The following is an 18,850-nucleotide window of genomic DNA, read 5'->3' as shown; positions in this document are numbered from 1 at the left end:
AATCAAAATTATGATCATTTATGATTTCATGGTATATTCATAGGAAAATTATTGGTAAAAAGTGATTAACACTCCTACGAAAAGACGTTTCTAGTCCTGATTTCTCCAAGCCTGTTCCCCTGGCTGTGGTTTCGCTAGATAGTAGATAGGGACAGTGGGAATCTCATTAATCCATTCATTAATGGATTTAAATGGCAATTTCATTTAAATACAAAATTATTAGCCTAATATTAATAACCTTTTAAGTTGCTCTGGGGCCTATTAGGCCCCACTTTTCGTAATAGTGTTAAATTAACAACTTCTAATATACATAGAAAAGCCAGTGCATTTCGGTAACAATGGATTTTACGTCATGTTACTCAGCAATAAAATAAAAACCTAATGTTGTTAGTCTGTGTACTGAAAGTATAAAATGAAGTGTACAGATAACAAAAATGAAAAAAATATTTGTTGATTTCTTAATTTAGAGTCTCTATTGATTAAGCAGGTTTGTTTTTTTATTAAAAATGTTGGTGATATAACAGAAAATAGGTTAATTGAGAAACGATTAAAGTTTAAAACTGAATTGGCATTTTTTACATTCAGGATACATTTATGCACTTCGCCCTAGGTTACGTGATCCCACAGTATATCTTTACTTTAGGCTTATTATGCCAACACTTTCTACACTTACAAGGTTTCATGGCACACCAACCCTCATGGCCTCCTTTCATCGTCTCTTTAAATCTGTAATGGGCTGACAGTAATTGAACTATCCTACCTAGATAAATGCATTTAGACTTTTACGACTCCTCCTATTTCTAAAAATCAAGGCATATCATGTGTGATGTGACACACACACACTGGCTTTTATATACATTAGATCTGATAAAAATAACTTCATATGCTTTTCCATTTTTGGACTATACCTCAGGAAAATTTACGCTAACAGCATAATGATGCCACTGGTTATCACAGACTTCTGATAATTTCCAACGCCATTCTGCAGGTTTAAATACATTGGATTGTTCCTGGTTGAATTCTCTCCTCAACAGCAAAACTAATCGACAGTTTCTGATGAAAATGGAATAGTGATGACGGTTGTGTTCTGTAAGATTAAGATCCTCTCAGTCATGAAAAGTTCCTTTACTTTCTTTGGTTCTATGCTTATTATCAGTCACAAAAATGAAAGGATAATGCTTGAATCAAACAATAACAAAAAACAAAGTATATTTACATTTAGTGTGTTACAGTCTGAAAATACAAAGGAATTGCTATAAATGCCCATAGAAAAAAAAAAAAGTAACATGTGTGAACTCAAAAGAAGGTAATTTGTTCTTAGATAACACTGCACAACAATTTGTTAGAAAAGTTTTGCTTCCTGAAAAGTTTTTGCTGATTGTGGGTATGTACAAACATAGTTTTGGTTTTGCTTCATCACATAGGAACTCTGAGAAATAGACAGTTAACTGTTTACCAGCAGTAATGTATTTAATGCATTTATGTTTCTAATATGCTATTAAGTTCAACATAATTAAAAGTGTTTTGCTCCTGATTTTCATTTGTATTCAATGTCCAGTGCATCACCTAGCAGTGTCCAACAGTTGTCAGCAAGCATTGACGGATTCCAGTTGCCCTGATATCGTTTTTCCATTGTAGCAATGTCCTGGTGAAACTGAAGATTTCAATGAAACAGTATATGATGGGCAAATTTGGACATGATTTTTGTAATCAGCAGCCAAAAATCTACAAGGAAACCTAACAGTGTTCAAGAAGCAAAAACTTTGTTGTGCAGTGTAACCAGTTACTTGATTAACCCAAAGAGTACCCCTGACTGGCTGAAAGATAAATCACAATGCTAAATGACACTGCACTCAACAATTTAAAAAGAAAAATCAGCAACAGTGATTACACAACAATATTAGATGTGCAAAGTTTAATGAACATTTAACTGTTCTTTACTGTGAATTAGCAGTTTAATGAAGTGGACTTACAGTAAATTAGTTTGTGAACTGAACAGTGAGGTTATAATAAGATATCAATTTTAAACGAAAAAAGCACATCATCACTTACTGTGATCATCAGCATTACAGATGATATGTTCTTTAGTATGTTGAAAAGTATCACTGGTTTCTAATGGTGGCTCGTGCTTCATCCAGAAGGATACTGTAAAATTGTCAGTTAGGTTGTGATTAAGTGTAGATTCTGAGATCATTATGGCATTAGTAGCACCATCAAACTGATAGATTTGATCACTCCCATGTCTGTCATCTGTTGGCTGGTTGTCTATCCATTCTGCTCCCACATCTGATGTAGGAAGTAAATCTGCACTCTCTGTGCTGGCACCTGGTTGGAATAGATAAAAAGTTGAGAATCAGATAGCCTTATAATTCAAAATGGTTTCAGTAAATATAATGATATCAAAATAACTGATCATCATTTATTAAACTAACAACATACGGTGAAGTTTCACAAAGCAAAAATATCAAATGTAAAACTACAGACAGATAATATATTCAATTAAAATTGCATCAAAAGATAAATTCTACTGAGACTTTATATAAACAATATATCAAATCAACATTTAAGAGCTGACAGTTACAACTTAACTGTACATGATAAAAATTACATTACACATAAACTATTTATAAGATACAGTTTTTGTATAGTAAAGCTTTATTAAAACAGTTGTTGGATTGAATCAGTAAATGATAGGAAAAACCATTCTTTGTGGCAGCTTATCAGCCTTCTACAGTTACAAAGACAAAAATGAAAAATTCAAATGCTTCAAAATATAATTAACAGTAATTCACAAGCTTTACTGGAAAAAATAGGAAGACACAAAATGAATTTATGCCACATTAGAACAATTTTCAGCCCTATTCCTTAACATTTTAAGAAGTAAATGCTTTTAAGTGGTCTAACAACTGAAAGTGTAACATAGGTAACATGTGGCTAAGATTATTACTACAGTGCAAAATGTGCAATATGATCATACATACTTAGGAGAGACAGTCAAATTTTAAAATCAAAGGGGTCCTCTCCCCCAACCCCATTTTTGAAGTGAAGAGTTAGTATCATCAGTTCAAAAGGATATATGTACTTACATTAGTTCTTCTACAGACACTTCTCTGACAAGGAATTTTCTTTTAGCATTTTCTTGTTGGCCAGGAGTTTTTCATAAAGTTCGAAGCAATTGTCATTCACGTTCACCCTTGAGTTTGTTCATGATTTTAAAATTTAGCATCAGTTGTAAACTGTCATTTGCAAAATTATGAGCACAGCTGTGTATGTAATAGAAGAGTATCACATGCCGCAGCTCATCTTATAGTCAATGTTTGAAGAAGCAGTCAAAGGCTTTTCAGTTTAACTGTAATGTTAATCTCTAATAAAGATATGGCTGCAAGAACTGAAATAGAAGAACTTTTGGGGAGGAATGATCATTGCATATACATATTTTTCTCTACAAGTGGGTTTTCTTGTCATCACACATGATCATTGCATAATTAAATTTGATGATACATGATGAGATAAAAATAACTAGGCTTACCATACTTCCTGGTTTGGCAGGGACAGTCCCAGTTTGAGGGGTCTGTCCTGTCCGGTTTACTAATTTGTCCAGGAATGTCCCAGATTATAATGAAAAGGTATAAACTCCAAAAAGGATAAACGAAAAATGTTAAAATCTGCATGTTGGTAAATAATAATTTTTAAGTTTTCATTTTATTAGTTGATGGGTAGAGGGAGCCATTAGTGCTGTAGCATGCACATTTTCAAAGGTATTGCATCAGACGAAATTCACAGATACTCATACCGTACTACGATTATAATGATTCATCAGTGGGCTGCTATTGGGGGTACTTGCATAACGGCAGCTGCACAAGCAGTGAGTGGCAGCATATGCAAAGCTTTCTTTGAGCAAGTGTTTGTGCTTTGTGATTACTTTTGTAATTACAGAATTTATTATATTATGTGCTGAATTATTTTCATTCTTTTATTTCAGAAATTAATCCCAGTCATAATGTCTAAAGCTGGTAAAAGAAAGTGCACATTCAACAGTGAATTGCAAAATAATATCCATTCATGAAAAAAATTTGTGGCAAGGAGGACAGATTCAAATGTTTGCAGTATTCATCTGCATTCTCTGTTTCACATGGTGGCCACCCAGACATAAAAGACCATTTAAAAAGTGCTAAACATGCAGCTAGTATTTCAGTAGCTGGTCAAAGTTCAAAAGTTGATGTGTTCTTAAAACAACTGTGGCTGAAGAGAGTGACTGTCCATAACATAAGCCTTGAAACAGCTGATTGCTCTTCCAAACTGATAGCAAAGTTATTTGAACCAAAGTTCACTTCAGCCAGAACGAAGAATGAGGCTATTATTTTGAATGCAATTGTTCCTTTAGCAGCAGAAGAACTGAGGAAAGACTTAATGAGACTATTGAAGAGAGACTATTCATTTCACTTACAGCAGATGCTTCAAACTGAAAAGATTCCAAAATTATGCCTGTCATGGTGCAATATTTTTTGCCAGAAGAAAATGTGAAAGTAAAACTTTTAGACTATCAGTCAGTTCCTAGAGTTACATCAGAAATTTTGACGAATTGCTTGGTGACCATTTTAAAAAAACATGATTTATCAAAACAAATTGTTGCATATTGTGGTGGTAACTACACTACAGATCTTGGAGGTGTAAATTCAATATGTTTATTACAAGCTTTATATCACTTTCACATTTTCTATATTGTAAAAAATGTACTGTTTCTTTGTTTACATTGTTTTGATGATCTGATGCCACATCATGCTTGCTGCACTTTCACTCATTAAACCCTTTTAAGCCCTTTTTTATTGCATATTTTAGCATTTCTGAGTAATTGTAACAAAATTAAATTGTTTAGATTATTAATAATCACTAGTTGCAATGACAGGTCACTGAATCACAACTCCTTATCTCCCCCATTCTCTAGTGTGACATTAGCTTTTTTATTTTTTCTTACTTGATCCTTGATCTTCACTACTTTTTACTTCCTCACACATAGATCCTCAGTGTGGAGAAAGTGAAGATTACAGATCACTATAACGTGTATTTAATTTGTCTATTGTCTTGTTTTTAAAGTACTTAACACAGCGACTTGCAAATGTGATTGAAAGGTGTTAAGTGGAAAGCTGAAATATCCATAGCATCTTTAAAAATAAACGTATTTTTTACTGTATTGGTTGTTTTATATTTTGTTAACAAATACACCAGAGAAAGTGTCATCAAAGGAAAGATAGCACTTGTTATAAAAAGAAAACTGAAACTCTAAATACTGTACGTGTTTTTGGAAGAAATTTACTTCTTCTAACTGTTAAATGACATTCCACTGTACACTACAGATATATAAACAGAAGACAGTTTCAACAGTTGGACAGTAGTGTTACTGAGTGTTAAATTTTATTTGCAAATTGATTGTTTACAGTTAGATTGGGGTGTCCCATCAAGTAAGTTGCTAATTACTGTAACTTTACATAAGCTTATGATCATATCAAAATTTCTTGCTCAGTTACTGGTTCTATATATTCTAATAAGATCTTCATAAATGGTGTCCATGAACGTAGTTTCTTCTTTATGCCCTTCCATGATTTGCCCAGGATAACTTGTGCATTCTCTATATTTCAAAATATATTTTCACATGTTAATACTGGCAAACCATTTCTTGCAGTATTTTCCAGTATTAGCCCAAATTTATTTTAAATTTATCACATGTTAAAATAGGCTATTGAAAAGCAGAATGACAAATTGTACATTTTAAAAACTCAATTAACAAACAAAAAAACTGACACAGATGACCCACAATATGCCACAAAAAGAGTTAGTGTAAAATAAGCATGTTTTCAATCTCAGCCCTTCGTGCTACAATAACCACATAGCACCTCCATATCATATCTTATTTTAGCTTTCACCATGAGAAGAAGAATATAAAACAAAACACGAGTGTATGACTGGATAAGAGTCACACTGGTCTTTGGAGAGAAACTGATACAAACAATAATATTATGAAACAGATGAAAATCAATCCATGCAACTAGGGCTTCAGTGCAGGACATCCAACTCACACTAGCATTTCAAAACTAATATTTTACCAGTTTGGCTACACAAATCAATGTAATTAACGATTCAAAACTAAAAAAGACCTCACCTAGACCCTATATATCAGTAATACTCAACTTTCTTGCTGCTGAAATGGAAGTACAAAGAATGATCATGAATTTATGAAATTCCACAGATTGGCAAAATGGTTTCTTGGACCAGTGTCATATGATATAATTCAAAAACTCTATAAGCCTGTGCTGAAGACCTGCCAGTAAAGTCACTGAGAAATTGTGAGGAATCAACTAAAAATGTATTAAAAAAACAAGTATCAGTGAAAAATCAGTAGTTACAAATGCTAGTAACAATGAGGTCTTAAAAGTGCAATTACGCTACGTAACAAAAGTTTTACTTTATCTTGTTCCTGGGCAGAGAGCTATTTCTCCAATTGCTTATGCCTAAAGTAAATGGAAAAGACCTATTTTTCTCTTCAAATTTTGCTTTTTTGACCTAGGTAAGGAAATTTTCAAATTTAACCATTTTCCAGAATGTTCCAGGTAGTTTCAGTGCTGAGTAGCTGATAAGAGATTTTTATCGAACTTTCTAGAATGTTGTAGAACTTAAGAGAATCCATTAGAACTTTCCATAGTAATATATATATACAGGGGCTCACCACTTCAGTTTTGTTCTAGCTGCTTAAGTGAACACATAGACCTATATGATTTTATCAGAGATGGCACCATCAAGCTGCAAGTATTCTCTAGACGCATTCTACTACGTATGTGGCCAATTTATCAAAACAAGAACGAAAAATACTCTGTGCTAAAATGTGTGAAGCCTACAAGTCATATTTTGGCATGCTTGTCAGGGATCAAGACAAACCCTGGGCACATCATTTTACCTATGAGCACTGCAGTAAAACTCTAAAAGATAAGACGGACAATTTTTACTTGTTTGAATAGTAAGATTTTATATTATACAAATTTTAGACCTTTTAAAATTTAAATATCTTTCAGAGCACATCAAAGAGGAATACAACAGCATCAAGACCTTGCGAGAAGCCTTGAAGTATGATGAGTATGGCTGGGAGGTTATTGGATACTTCAAAATGGTGGCATTCCTGATGGATCTCCAAGGAGGCTTTACCAAGTTTCCCTATTATCTTTGCCTTTGGGACAACATGGACACTGCAGCACACTACAACAGGATGCACTGGCTACAACAGACTGAGTTCACTATGGGAAGGCACAATTTCATGTGTGAACCACTAGTGGACCTCCAGTATATGTTGTTCCCACCACTGCACAGAAAATTGGGTTTTATGAAACAGTTTGTCACAGCTCTTGATAAGGAGTCTGCAGCCTTCAAGTACCTTTGAGACTTCTTCCTTAAGCTATCTGAGGCAAAGGTCAAAGCTAGTGTCTTCGTTGGACCACTAATAAAGATCCTGGAGTACACAGAATTCCCCAAGAAGCTCAGTAGAAAGGAAAACAAAGCTTGGGGCAGCTTTGTTACAGTGGTTCGGGGCTTCTTGGGCAATCACAAGGCCAAAAATTATGTGGAACTGGTTGAGGTTCTGGTGAAAAACTAAAAATGGCAAAATGGGCTGGAGGATGTCCCTGAAAGTCCACATCCTTGACGCTCATCTTGATAAATTCAAGGAGAACATGGGAGCATACTCAGAGGAGCAAGGCGAGAGCTTCCACCAAGATATACTGGACTTTGAATGCCACTAACAGCTTTGTTACAGTGGTTCGGGGCTTCTTGGGCAATCACAGGGCCAAAAATTATGTGGAACTGGTTGAGGTTCTGGTGAAAAACTATGGCAAAATGGGCTGGAGGATGTCCCTGAAAGTCCACATCCTTGACGCTCATCTTGATAAATTCAAGGAGAACATGGGAGCATACTCAGAGGAGCAAGGCGAGAGCTTCCACCAAGATATACTGGACTTTGAATGCCACTAACAGCTTTGTTACAGTGGTTCGGGGCTTCTTGGGCAATCACAAGGCCAAAAATTATGTGGAACTGGTTGAGGTTCTGGTGAAAAACTATGGCAAAATAGGCTGGAGGATGTCCCTGAAAGTCCATATCCTTCACGCTCATCTTGATAAATTCAAGGAGAACATGGAAGCATACTCAGAGGAGCAAGGCGAGCACTTCCACCAAGATATACTGGACTTTGAATGCCACTAACAAGGAGCGTATAAGGAAAACATGATGGGAGAATATATTTGGGGGCTGTTACATCAAAGTGATTTACATTACAGTCGCAAATCTCGCAAAAACTTCTCACTTTTAAACATCTTTGCTGATTTTTGTATAACTTTAGTAAAAATACATGTAAATCTCGATTCATATGTTGTTTTATTCAGATTTTATGTAAATAAAAATGTGCAAATTTGCCCATTTTTACATATAAAATAGGTTAATTTCTAAATTTCATTATCCAGGTCACAAAAGCAAAGTTTGAGGGAATAATGGCCATTTTCTATACTTTTACAACATAAGCAATTAGCAAATAACACATACCATCCAGGAACAAAATTTGTGTTACATAGTGTTATATGTCTTTCAGAGATGTACCTAGGGTTTTCGCACCCCCTCGTTACACAATTTTCCTAATTATGTAACATCAATTTTGCACCCCCCACCCCAGATGCTGCACCCAGGGACAGATGTCCCCCCCCCCTACATCACTAATGTCTTTCTTGTCCATTTCAGGTTTATAGTAAATCTAACTTTGAGGTGTTTTTATTTTGAATTAAATGATACATTAAGGGTGAATAAAAGCCTACTGAGACTTGGTTTCAATCAATTTGTGAGTGATGCACAGTTGGGTGGCCCATACTTTGGCAGTACTGTTTTTTAGCATACTATCAATACTCACCACATAATGTCCTCTGAGACTGCACAGAATACGTGTCTCGGTCACAGTCTTTTCTTGCATGCTGGATGACCAAATCAACACTAGTGGTTAGTTGTTCCAGATTGCAAGGAACATCGCACAAGTCAAGGTTGGCAGTAGGAAACAAAATTCTGCGGCCAGAGCCTGGTAGATACTCAATTCTCTCATGCATGCCTATTAGAAATCGATATACAAATAAAGCAAGAGATCAACAAAACATATACAATTATGTGTCGCTGTAAATTGTAAAATAATTTTACACATAATAAAGACAGATTATTTCATAACTTATAATTACATAGATATGTATCTCTAAATGAACATTTGCCTTGGCCTTTACTAGAGGATTACAAGGATTACTAGTATATAATATATACTTAGAATTTATAGTTTTAAATAGTCCTTTATGCATGAGTACTTGTATCAGTAGTGCTACAATATGAAATTTTGAATTTAATTAGCCCTAAGAGGATAGAAAACCTAGGTAGCTATTAACTGGAAACATTAAATGTTTCATTTAGTTTGAGGAGATGAAATACTTTATTGGCTAAAACATCAGCCAAAGACCTTTTGTCAGTAACAACAATTATTCATTTTGTTGTCATCTTCTGATGCTATTTCAAAAATTAAAATGTAAACAGCAAAATTTCCCAAAAACAAACAACAGCTTTATAATTAATAAAAATCAAGTTTTTTTATGAGTTCAATAATTTAACAGATTATGTGGATGTTTTACTTCTCACAACAAATATGTGTTTACAGGAATACAGTTGGTTCATTGTAACAATATCTTAAAGTTTGCACTTTTTTCTTCTAAATTTATAGTATTAGAATGAGCAAAAACTGAAACAGTAAGACTTAAAAGTGGGTTAGTTCATTACATGTTTAGGTTATAGGTTATCTCATTGAGTTCACCCAGTAAAGAAACCACAATTAACTTTTCCAACAAAAATTAAAAGCATTTCAAACTAACAAATCACTCCACAAGTTAAAAGTACATCTTTTTAGATCCTATTACCAATCATGACCTAACAATACACCTGGAAATATCCAGGTTTTAATATCACAAATTTACTTGTCATATTACCTTGTTAGAAATGTATCATTCTTTAACAACCTATTAATAATTCATCATCATATGAAAACATAAAGTTTTAGTTATTATTAATACAAAATATCAGCTTATATCTTGAGATAAAAGAATACAACAGTCTAATGGACAGATTTTCATGCATCTAATTTATCGGCCTCATAATGCTGTGTTGTTTATACAGTGTTAATGGAGCATTAATGCAGAACAAACCTCGAGAATTCAACAATATGAGACAACTATCTACGTAACTAAAAGAACAATGTGCATCACTCAATCTGTGCATGTATGCTCACATGGAAATCCAACTTTTCTATTGGTTAACTGTACATTGATACTTTTACGTTTATACCAGTGCAAAAGTGAATGATTTTTCACTTTGTATGAGTGCAAAGTTACAGCTTTATAATGTTAACTTTATAGACAATTACATTTGTTAATACAAACAACCATGCAAAAAAATATTTAAAGTTAATTCATTATATTCTGTGGTTTGTAAATAACAAAATATCAATACATCTCAATACAAATTCTAACAAGCGCTTAAAAATCGACAATTTGGACAAAATTTTAAGCACTCTTACTGGTACAGCGATAAGTCTACAGACATACAACTTTAAATTAGGGGTTCGATTCCACTCGGTGGACTCAGCAGATAGCGCGATGTGGTTTTGCTATAAAAAACACATACAAGGAAGTTTACTTTCTAAGAGTATAAAATATTTCATTATTTCCATTCATGATGATAGTTGAACTAACACTTTGTTAATAATTTGAGGAAGTCTGAAAAATTAGTTGCCATGTTATGAAATGAAAAAAAAACAACTAAAATAGCAGTTCTTTTTCTAAACTCTTGATACTGTGATTTGAAAAAATGACTATTTTATAATTTCGCTTTATTAAGAGTTTGATCAAGAAACACCTCAAAATGAACAGCATTATTTATAGTTATTTCATATTTTTACACTTCCTTACTTTAAACCTAAATACAACAACGGACTTATTAAAATATCTTATCCATTTAAAACAAACATTTTATATGATTCCTAAAACTGGCTCATATGGCACAGCATGCATTTTACATGCAATATGTCGAGGTTTCTATCCAGTCTACATCCAATTTCTATTTCTGAAATATGAATAGTGCCAAGAGACAGATTGAAAATATTGTTGGTTAGCTAAAGTCACTATACTATAAGCCTTGGAAGCTATAACTGTGATTAACGCTTACTAATCAGAAAACTACAGATATTTGACCATGTATCTCAGAACGGTTAGTGTGGGTATTAACACTTTCATTGAAAAGCAGCGAACAATGTTTCGACCTTCCTAGGTCATCTTCTGGTTAACCTGACATTATATATCTTCACCGGTAAAAAATTAGCTTGTAAGCGGTGTCAGAATAGCCAAGACTAAACAGCTAGCTAGCTTAAGTGAAGTGTAATAATATAAATTCCTAATTAATATGCACACCTGGATCATCGATAAAATATTCACTTCCAGACCATATACAAGATTGACTACTGACTAGTTCGTATAATTATTGTGTTTAAATCATTATTTGAAACAGCTATTAGTAATAACTGTTATTATCAATTGTATATTAAAATATATTTGTGCTAAAAAAGGAAATTGTGTGTATCAATCTTGTTGGCAAATATCATAAATTTGATACATACCTTCATTCAGCTCACTTGTAAATTAAAATTTCTGCTATTTAAAATCGTAATACGTAACACAACAAATTGGAGAGATGTCCGAGATAAATTACATAAATACATTGTAACTAAAACATTATTAATCAGTGCAAATAGGCATCCCTTCCTAGGAAAAAAGTCACTTACATTCCAAAAATATCAGTTTGTTAGCTTTTAAATGTATGTTTTTTTGCTGTTCATTCATATAGGGTAAATATGTTTCTTGAATTAATCCTGTCTAATGAGTGTCACACTGATATAATATCGCCTAAAGTATAGTGTAGTTTCAACGGCTCGCATTGGTATGATGAGGTCTAAGTATTGAGCAGTTTTAAAGGTTCATACAAACACGTTTCCCAGTGGTTCGTGGTAGGTCTCAAGGCTTATAACGTTAAAAACCAAGTTTAGATACCCCTGAAGGACATAGCACATATAGCCGATTGTGTAGTTTCCGCTTAACAACTAACAGCAACTATTCAAGCAGAAATAACAAATTTAACATGTAAATGAAACCAATCATTGAAACTTTTAAGAATATTGTGATCCAAACATCGATATACACATATTCAAACATCATACATGTTCATCTGTAGATATGAACTATTGACAAATCTGAAACTTAATAAGAAATAAAATATAAGACTTTCTCCTAAAGAATTTCTAATGAACGAAAAAGTCTTGAACCATTACTTTTGTTTACTCACAAACAACTAGTTACATGTCACTTGTCATTTTTCATTAAAATATCATTTTTTGGCAGGTAAAAACCTATAAACACGAAACAGCTAATTTTCTCTTTTGGCAGCGGCAACATTTTGAGCCTCCAGAAATGGTAATTTCTTCAATATCGTTCTAGGTTTTATAATCTTTTCTTTGTAACATGTCAGTACACTCTCGTGTCTGGTAATTGGAAAAATTCAACACTGGTGTCTGAGCTCCGCTATTACACTTTATTGTTTGTTTCTTACGTCAAAATTTAATATTTTGCACCATGTTGCTGGGTTATTGGTAAAAACGGCTAACATATCTGTTTTATTTATATATATATACAAAATGAAAAAATAATATGTGTGGTGATAAGGATTAGGATTATCTTTCTTCAGTAATAATGCAAACAGGATACGATCTATGCTGATCTTCTACATTACTTAATTAGAGTGTTGAGATTCATGATACAGGTTCTCATGGTTGTGCTGAATAATCTAGTTTGTTGCTAAATATCAAACTTTATTATGAATAACCTTAAAATAATAGATGCGAAATAATTAGATCTGAGTAACCTGCGCAAAAACACCATTTTTGCATTCAGGTATTAGCAGTACATACTTTTTTGACAAACAAAAGGAGAGAGAAAGAAACAAAACTGGATTAGTATTGATAGGTTGGAAGAGATGACCAAAATTTAGTTGAAGATAAACTTTAAATGTTTCAGAAATGTTTCCTGTAAGGAAAGACATACAGGACATACAAAGCAGTCAGTGCTTTGATGTCATCCAGATTAGAACGTAAACCTTGAAAGTCCATTGTATCAAGGTGGCCATTTTTATTTATGTGTAGGAAAATTGTGTTGGGAGCCCTTCTGTTTATGACCACAGCTTTCTTCTAAAGAGGTCTGTCAACCTCCATGGATCCTGCCCTTGGTTCAATTGGTAAGGTCTTTGACAAATTATTGGAAGAGGATTCCAGCAAATGAAGACATGAACGAATGATCATATTGCATCTTGGGATGGGAGAAGAAGATGTTTCCGAGGAAATGCCCATACTTGGAGCCAATAGAAGTGGACCTTGGTGTTTGCTGGAATGTATGTTAGGGACAGAGATGGGTGTTGAAGTTGATTCGTCAACAATTTTTTGGAGGCACAGAAAGATCCATTTGCACTCCCACCGTGGTAGTGGAACAAAGTGCAGCAACATATGTTCGAGATGAAATGGTGGACAGCAACGTTCGAGCCTCAGGGTAACTAATATTTTCAATAGTTTTCAAATCCTGCACCTCTTTTCCTTCCTACCATTTAGGGCAAGAACGAAAGTAGGACAAAATGAGGGTCCATTTCATGATCATAGGTATCGTGGTCCTTGCCACCACAACTAGCACAAGTCAAGGAACCAGGACATGATGTTTTCAAGACACCAAACCTCTGACACTGGAAACATCTGAGAGGGTTTGGAATGTATGGCCATAGCTTGCAATTGGTGGTAGCAGGTGAACATGGTGATGTGAATGTCAAAATAAGGACATTGGTTGGCATCATAATTCCATCTTTGTGAATGGAGATACACCTCACTGCAGAAACTCCTTGTGTGGAGAAACCAGCGAAAATCTCTGGGCTTGTAGGAACCAAAAAACCCAAGAAGACAAGAACAATTCCATTCCTACATAAACACAGTTAAGCCTTATAGTAAGATTTCTCTGAAATGTTTGGTTGTGTTAATTAAAAAACATTTATACATTAATAGAATGCTTATAATTAAGACTGTCATAAGTTTAACAGGCATATTCCCATTCACAGCTAAAATCATTGGGTAAAAAATATACATATGGATCTTGACAAATTTTACCATTAGCTACTTTAGTCTACATGAGAAATTATGATTAGAAATGTTTTTTCACCCAATTAACTTCTGAAACTTACTATAGTAAATACTGTATCACTATATGAAAAACTCAATTTTGTTATTTACACACATAGTTATTACTGGCTTTCCCTGTAATGAAAAAGAAAAACCAAATACTGAAAGGAAAATGTTCACTCAGTTTCATCTTCATATGAATTAGCATATTTATATTAACACTTTACTCTATTAACTTTGTCAGTCTAGTTAACAATATATTTAGTTTCTTGGTTGAGATAAATTTATTTCCACTTAGTTCTTTTTTCTTCTAAAAACATGTTAATACATAAAATATCTTGTTTGAATGTAGTAAACTTAACAACAACATTTGATAAATAAATATTTGATTCATGAGAAACTTTTGACATTGTAAAACCTAACAGCTCTCCTAATGTCTTGTCATAAACTTTTCACAACATTCAAACATATAAAGCATGAAAATTTTCTGTAATGAAAAGCACATACAAAGACAAACTGTTAAAAAATTCCTAGGTTTTAGTTGCTAAGTCTTATAAACTTCCTAAAAACTACTATTTATTGTACACTGGTGTTAATATTTTATAATAAGCTCTGTCCATAGGGCCTTAAACATTCCATGTAGCTATTTTCAAAGGTATATTTTAGTAGTGTTTCTTCAGACAAGCTATGGTGGGAATGAAGGCCTCTAATAATAAATCAAAAACAAGGGAAAATCATGACATACAAAGCATAGCCAGCTGGCACTATAAAGGGACAAGTTTCTTATCATTAAAAAAACAATCATTTGAAATAGGATAAAACATCTACAATAAATAAATAAATATGTGATTGAAACTGCATAGACATGTAAGTTTACATACATTTTTATTTGCAATTTACACCAAAAATATTTCACAAAATAAAATGCAATCAATTGTTGAAATGAGTTAGTTTTGAAAATTTAAATGAAATTAGTAATTTTGGCATGTAGGTTTACACTTGAAACCTCTCAACTGTGGAAACAGTTAAAATATTTTTGAATATTAATCTTGTATTTTATATACAAAGACATGTTTTCTTTAACTTTAACTCTTAACCTAATGTTTCAGAATAAATACAACTAGTTATCACTGTGAATCAAGAACTCTTTGCTAAATAAAACTTTCTTCACTTAAAGAGTTTAATATCAATTGTCTAAAACTATTTTGGGTCAAATGTTATTCCTCCATTAGAAGCAAGGCTTGGCTATGCCAGTCAACACACAACTAGCCAACTATTAAACAAACTTAACACAAATGTTTTTATTACATAATGTCTTGAAATTTCTAAGAAGAAACAATTTATATATACAAACAAATAATATGAAATGAAAATCCTGGTACTAAACTTTTGAAATATCAAAAACAGTACCACATATCACATTTAGGTGATCAATTATAAGAATGATAGTAGTTCCACAGTGCATAATATATGTATCTGTGAACTTTGAAGTAGAGATCAAAAACACAAATCTAAAGAGTATTACACAATAGATAGAACACCATATTTTGAAACAACATCTTGTGTCAGATTTTTTACTACAATGAATATAAAATTTAGAAAGCTCACAGTGTACTTTGGTAAATGTACCAGCAGGGCTGTAATTAGGCAATTTAATACCATGATCAGGCTATGATAACAGCAAGCTTTCTTTTTAGTTATTTTGTCACTCCTCACTACTGTCTCATTCTACTTCAGGCTCTGTACGTAGCAGTTAGAAAAAAAACAACTTAAACTTATTTCAGGACTGATAATAAAGTATTGATGACCACAAGACATTCGATACAAATAATATCTTGTGTCAGGTAATTTCTGAAAATTACAGGCCACATGATAAAGGTCGAAATTAGTTTTAGTTTCTATCAACTCTTCTTGCTTGCTCATGCACAATTCATACTTGTTTGACAATAACACTTGACTTACTGCAAACATTGGCTTTAGTAAAATTGTTAGCCTATTAAAAAAATATAAAAGTTAAACATTTTTTTAAATGTAATATCAGAATTTAATGTAAATAAACAGATACATATATAAATCTTTAATAACACAATAAAAATATGCTAGCCCATTAACTTCCATCCATTGGCAATTTACTGAAGCAATATTTTGTCTAAATATTAATAGTTATCCATTTTTAGACAGAAGTCAAAATAGCTATTAAGATAGCCACAAATAAATTTGGCATATTTAAATTTAAAGAATATATCACATAACATGTATAAAACACATAGTTTATTGCAATTATTTAATTATTCCATCTAGTGAGAAAAAATAAGTTATTAAAATTGTTCTATAAAGTCTGTAAATGTGTACAGTTGTGGAAAACTGATGCTAAATTATAGTACCAACCTATATTCTTCCACCATTATTTGAAACAAAAAAAGACAAACATTGTCACAAAGTTGCATTTACTGTTTTTTAACTTAATTAAAATTTTGCTACTCATAATTTTCATTTTTGTAGAAGCTCATTGACAATGATTTTCTAAAAATTCTGGTTAATAAATATTCACTTTGTATTTATTTATAAACCAACCAGCTGTAATTTTTACATATTCACATATTCATATTCACAAGCTCTAAGACTTAACATGATACAAAGCTGAATTTTGTTTTCAAATTTCCTATAACATATCAGTTGATAAATCAGCAATTGTTGTAATTAAAAGTCCATTAGATCTCCTGTACAAAAAATTTAGTTGCATGCACCTTTTTATGATAGAACTAAAAATAGTCCTAATTCAGGCCACAGTTTGACCATGTCACCAGTTATTCAGCCTTTTCAGATTTTTAACATATATTCTTACATCTCTGAATATGATTTACAAAAAAAAAAAAAAATAAGGATGGTGTTCAACCTACATTTTAAGTTATAATTTTTTAAAGTATCCTCTGACCATACACTATTTACTTGAAAAAAACCCTTCAATTTAAATGTGTTACTGTGTGCAAATATATCCATACAATTTTGAAATACTTTATGAATCCCATTGAAATATTCTAATCAGCTTTTACCATATATTCTTACATCTCTGAACATGATCTTCAAAAAAATCAAGGTTGTTTAAAATAATAAATTATCAAATTGTAAGTGTCTCTGATATGTACCATTAGGCAAAGGACCACATTCAGTTCTTTCTTGTCAATCAGGAATCAGTCCTGCAGTATTGTGTAAAGTTTGATCTACTTGAGTGCTATGAAAAGTGCAAAACTGTGGCAGGTATTAGGTCACATCATAGCTTTATTCCCCACTCTACCAACAAATTGTATATGAGAAGGCTATCAGATGATGATGTGTACACAGTTGTAACTGTTGGTGAAAGTGATGCTGCAGCAGCTCAAATAGTGTCTAATGACAGCAGTGACAATTATCAGCCAGGGAAATATGTGACATGCATATACAATCATGAATGGTATGTGGGAAACATAAAAGATAGATCAGATGAACATTCCGATGTGTTGGTGTCATTTATGAAGAAATCAAGAAACAAAATGTTCTTGTGGCCTGCAAGGTCGCGTAAAGATGAAATCTAGATTCCTTTCCAACATATTCTTTGTCTGATAAGTGCACCTACCATGCAAGGCAGTAGTGCTCACCACTACGTTCTAAGTCAAAGTGATCTCAACATAATGAAACTCGAATTTCAGAAATTTATTCAAGCTGTCTGAGCGAAGCAATGTTTATTTGATGTTGTTGAGGCTAATTTATCGCCAAAGCAGTTTTTGAAACATTTCATTGTCACGATTATTGCAGTTTGGTGTGACTATAATCTTTCTCAGTTATCCCCTGTTATAGCACTGTGCTTTTTGTGTCTGATTTACCTTTGTATTTATTATTATGAATCTTAAACTCAGCCATATCTGCACAACTGTAATGCATACACAATATATTTGCATTGCCATGTGATCTAACTAATTATGCTAATACACTTGTTCAGAAATGAATTAATTCTTTCTTGTTTCTTAAAACTTCATTATTTAACATTGTGAAAGGCTGGTTAGAATATTTCAGTGGGATTCATAAAATTCTGACAGGTATTTTTCAAAATTGTATGGATATATTTGCACACAGTAACACACCTGAACTGAATTTTTTTAAAAATAAAAAACGTATGGTCAGAGGATACTTTAAAAAATTATAACTCAAAAAGTAAGTTGAATACCATCCTGAATTCTTTTGTAGATCATATTCAGAGATGTAAAAATATATGGTAAAAATCTGAAAAGACTGAATAACTGGTGACATGGTCAAACTGTGGCCTGAATTAGGACTATTTTTAGTTCTATCATAAAAAGGTGCATGCAACTAAATTTTTTTTACAGGAGATCTAATGGACTTTTAATTACAACGATTGCTGATTTATCAACTGATATGTTATAGGAAAGTAGTAAAAAAATTCGGCTTTGTATCATATTAGGACTTAAGAGCTATGGCTTATTACATAAACTAATGTTTTGTGTGATTTTGGGTTTTCAGGTGATTTACTGCCTCACTATGCA

General features: G+C 32.7%; 1 protein-coding gene across 1 annotated transcript in view; it reads right to left on the bottom strand.

The window, feature by feature from the left end:
- Nucleotides 1-18,850, bottom strand: part of LOC143240082 (calsyntenin-1-like) — a 97,412-nt gene that overhangs the window by 22,453 nt on the left and 56,109 nt on the right. Inside the window, exons 6-8 of the mRNA XM_076481927.1 lie at nucleotides 8,937-9,128; nucleotides 2,053-2,325; nucleotides 909-1,087 (exon numbers count right to left, since the gene is read on the bottom strand). Of these exons, the coding sequence (XP_076338042.1) occupies nucleotides 909-1,087; nucleotides 2,053-2,325; nucleotides 8,937-9,128 (644 nt within the window). The remainder of the gene's footprint in view (nucleotides 1-908; nucleotides 1,088-2,052; nucleotides 2,326-8,936; nucleotides 9,129-18,850) is intronic.

Source organism: Tachypleus tridentatus, chromosome 13 (genome assembly GCF_004210375.1).
Source record: "Tachypleus tridentatus isolate NWPU-2018 chromosome 13, ASM421037v1, whole genome shotgun sequence".
NCBI lineage: Eukaryota > Metazoa > Arthropoda > Merostomata > Xiphosura > Limulidae > Tachypleus > Tachypleus tridentatus.
The sequence above is the reverse complement of the archived record's forward strand: the minus strand, read 5'-3'. Positions and strand labels throughout refer to the sequence as shown.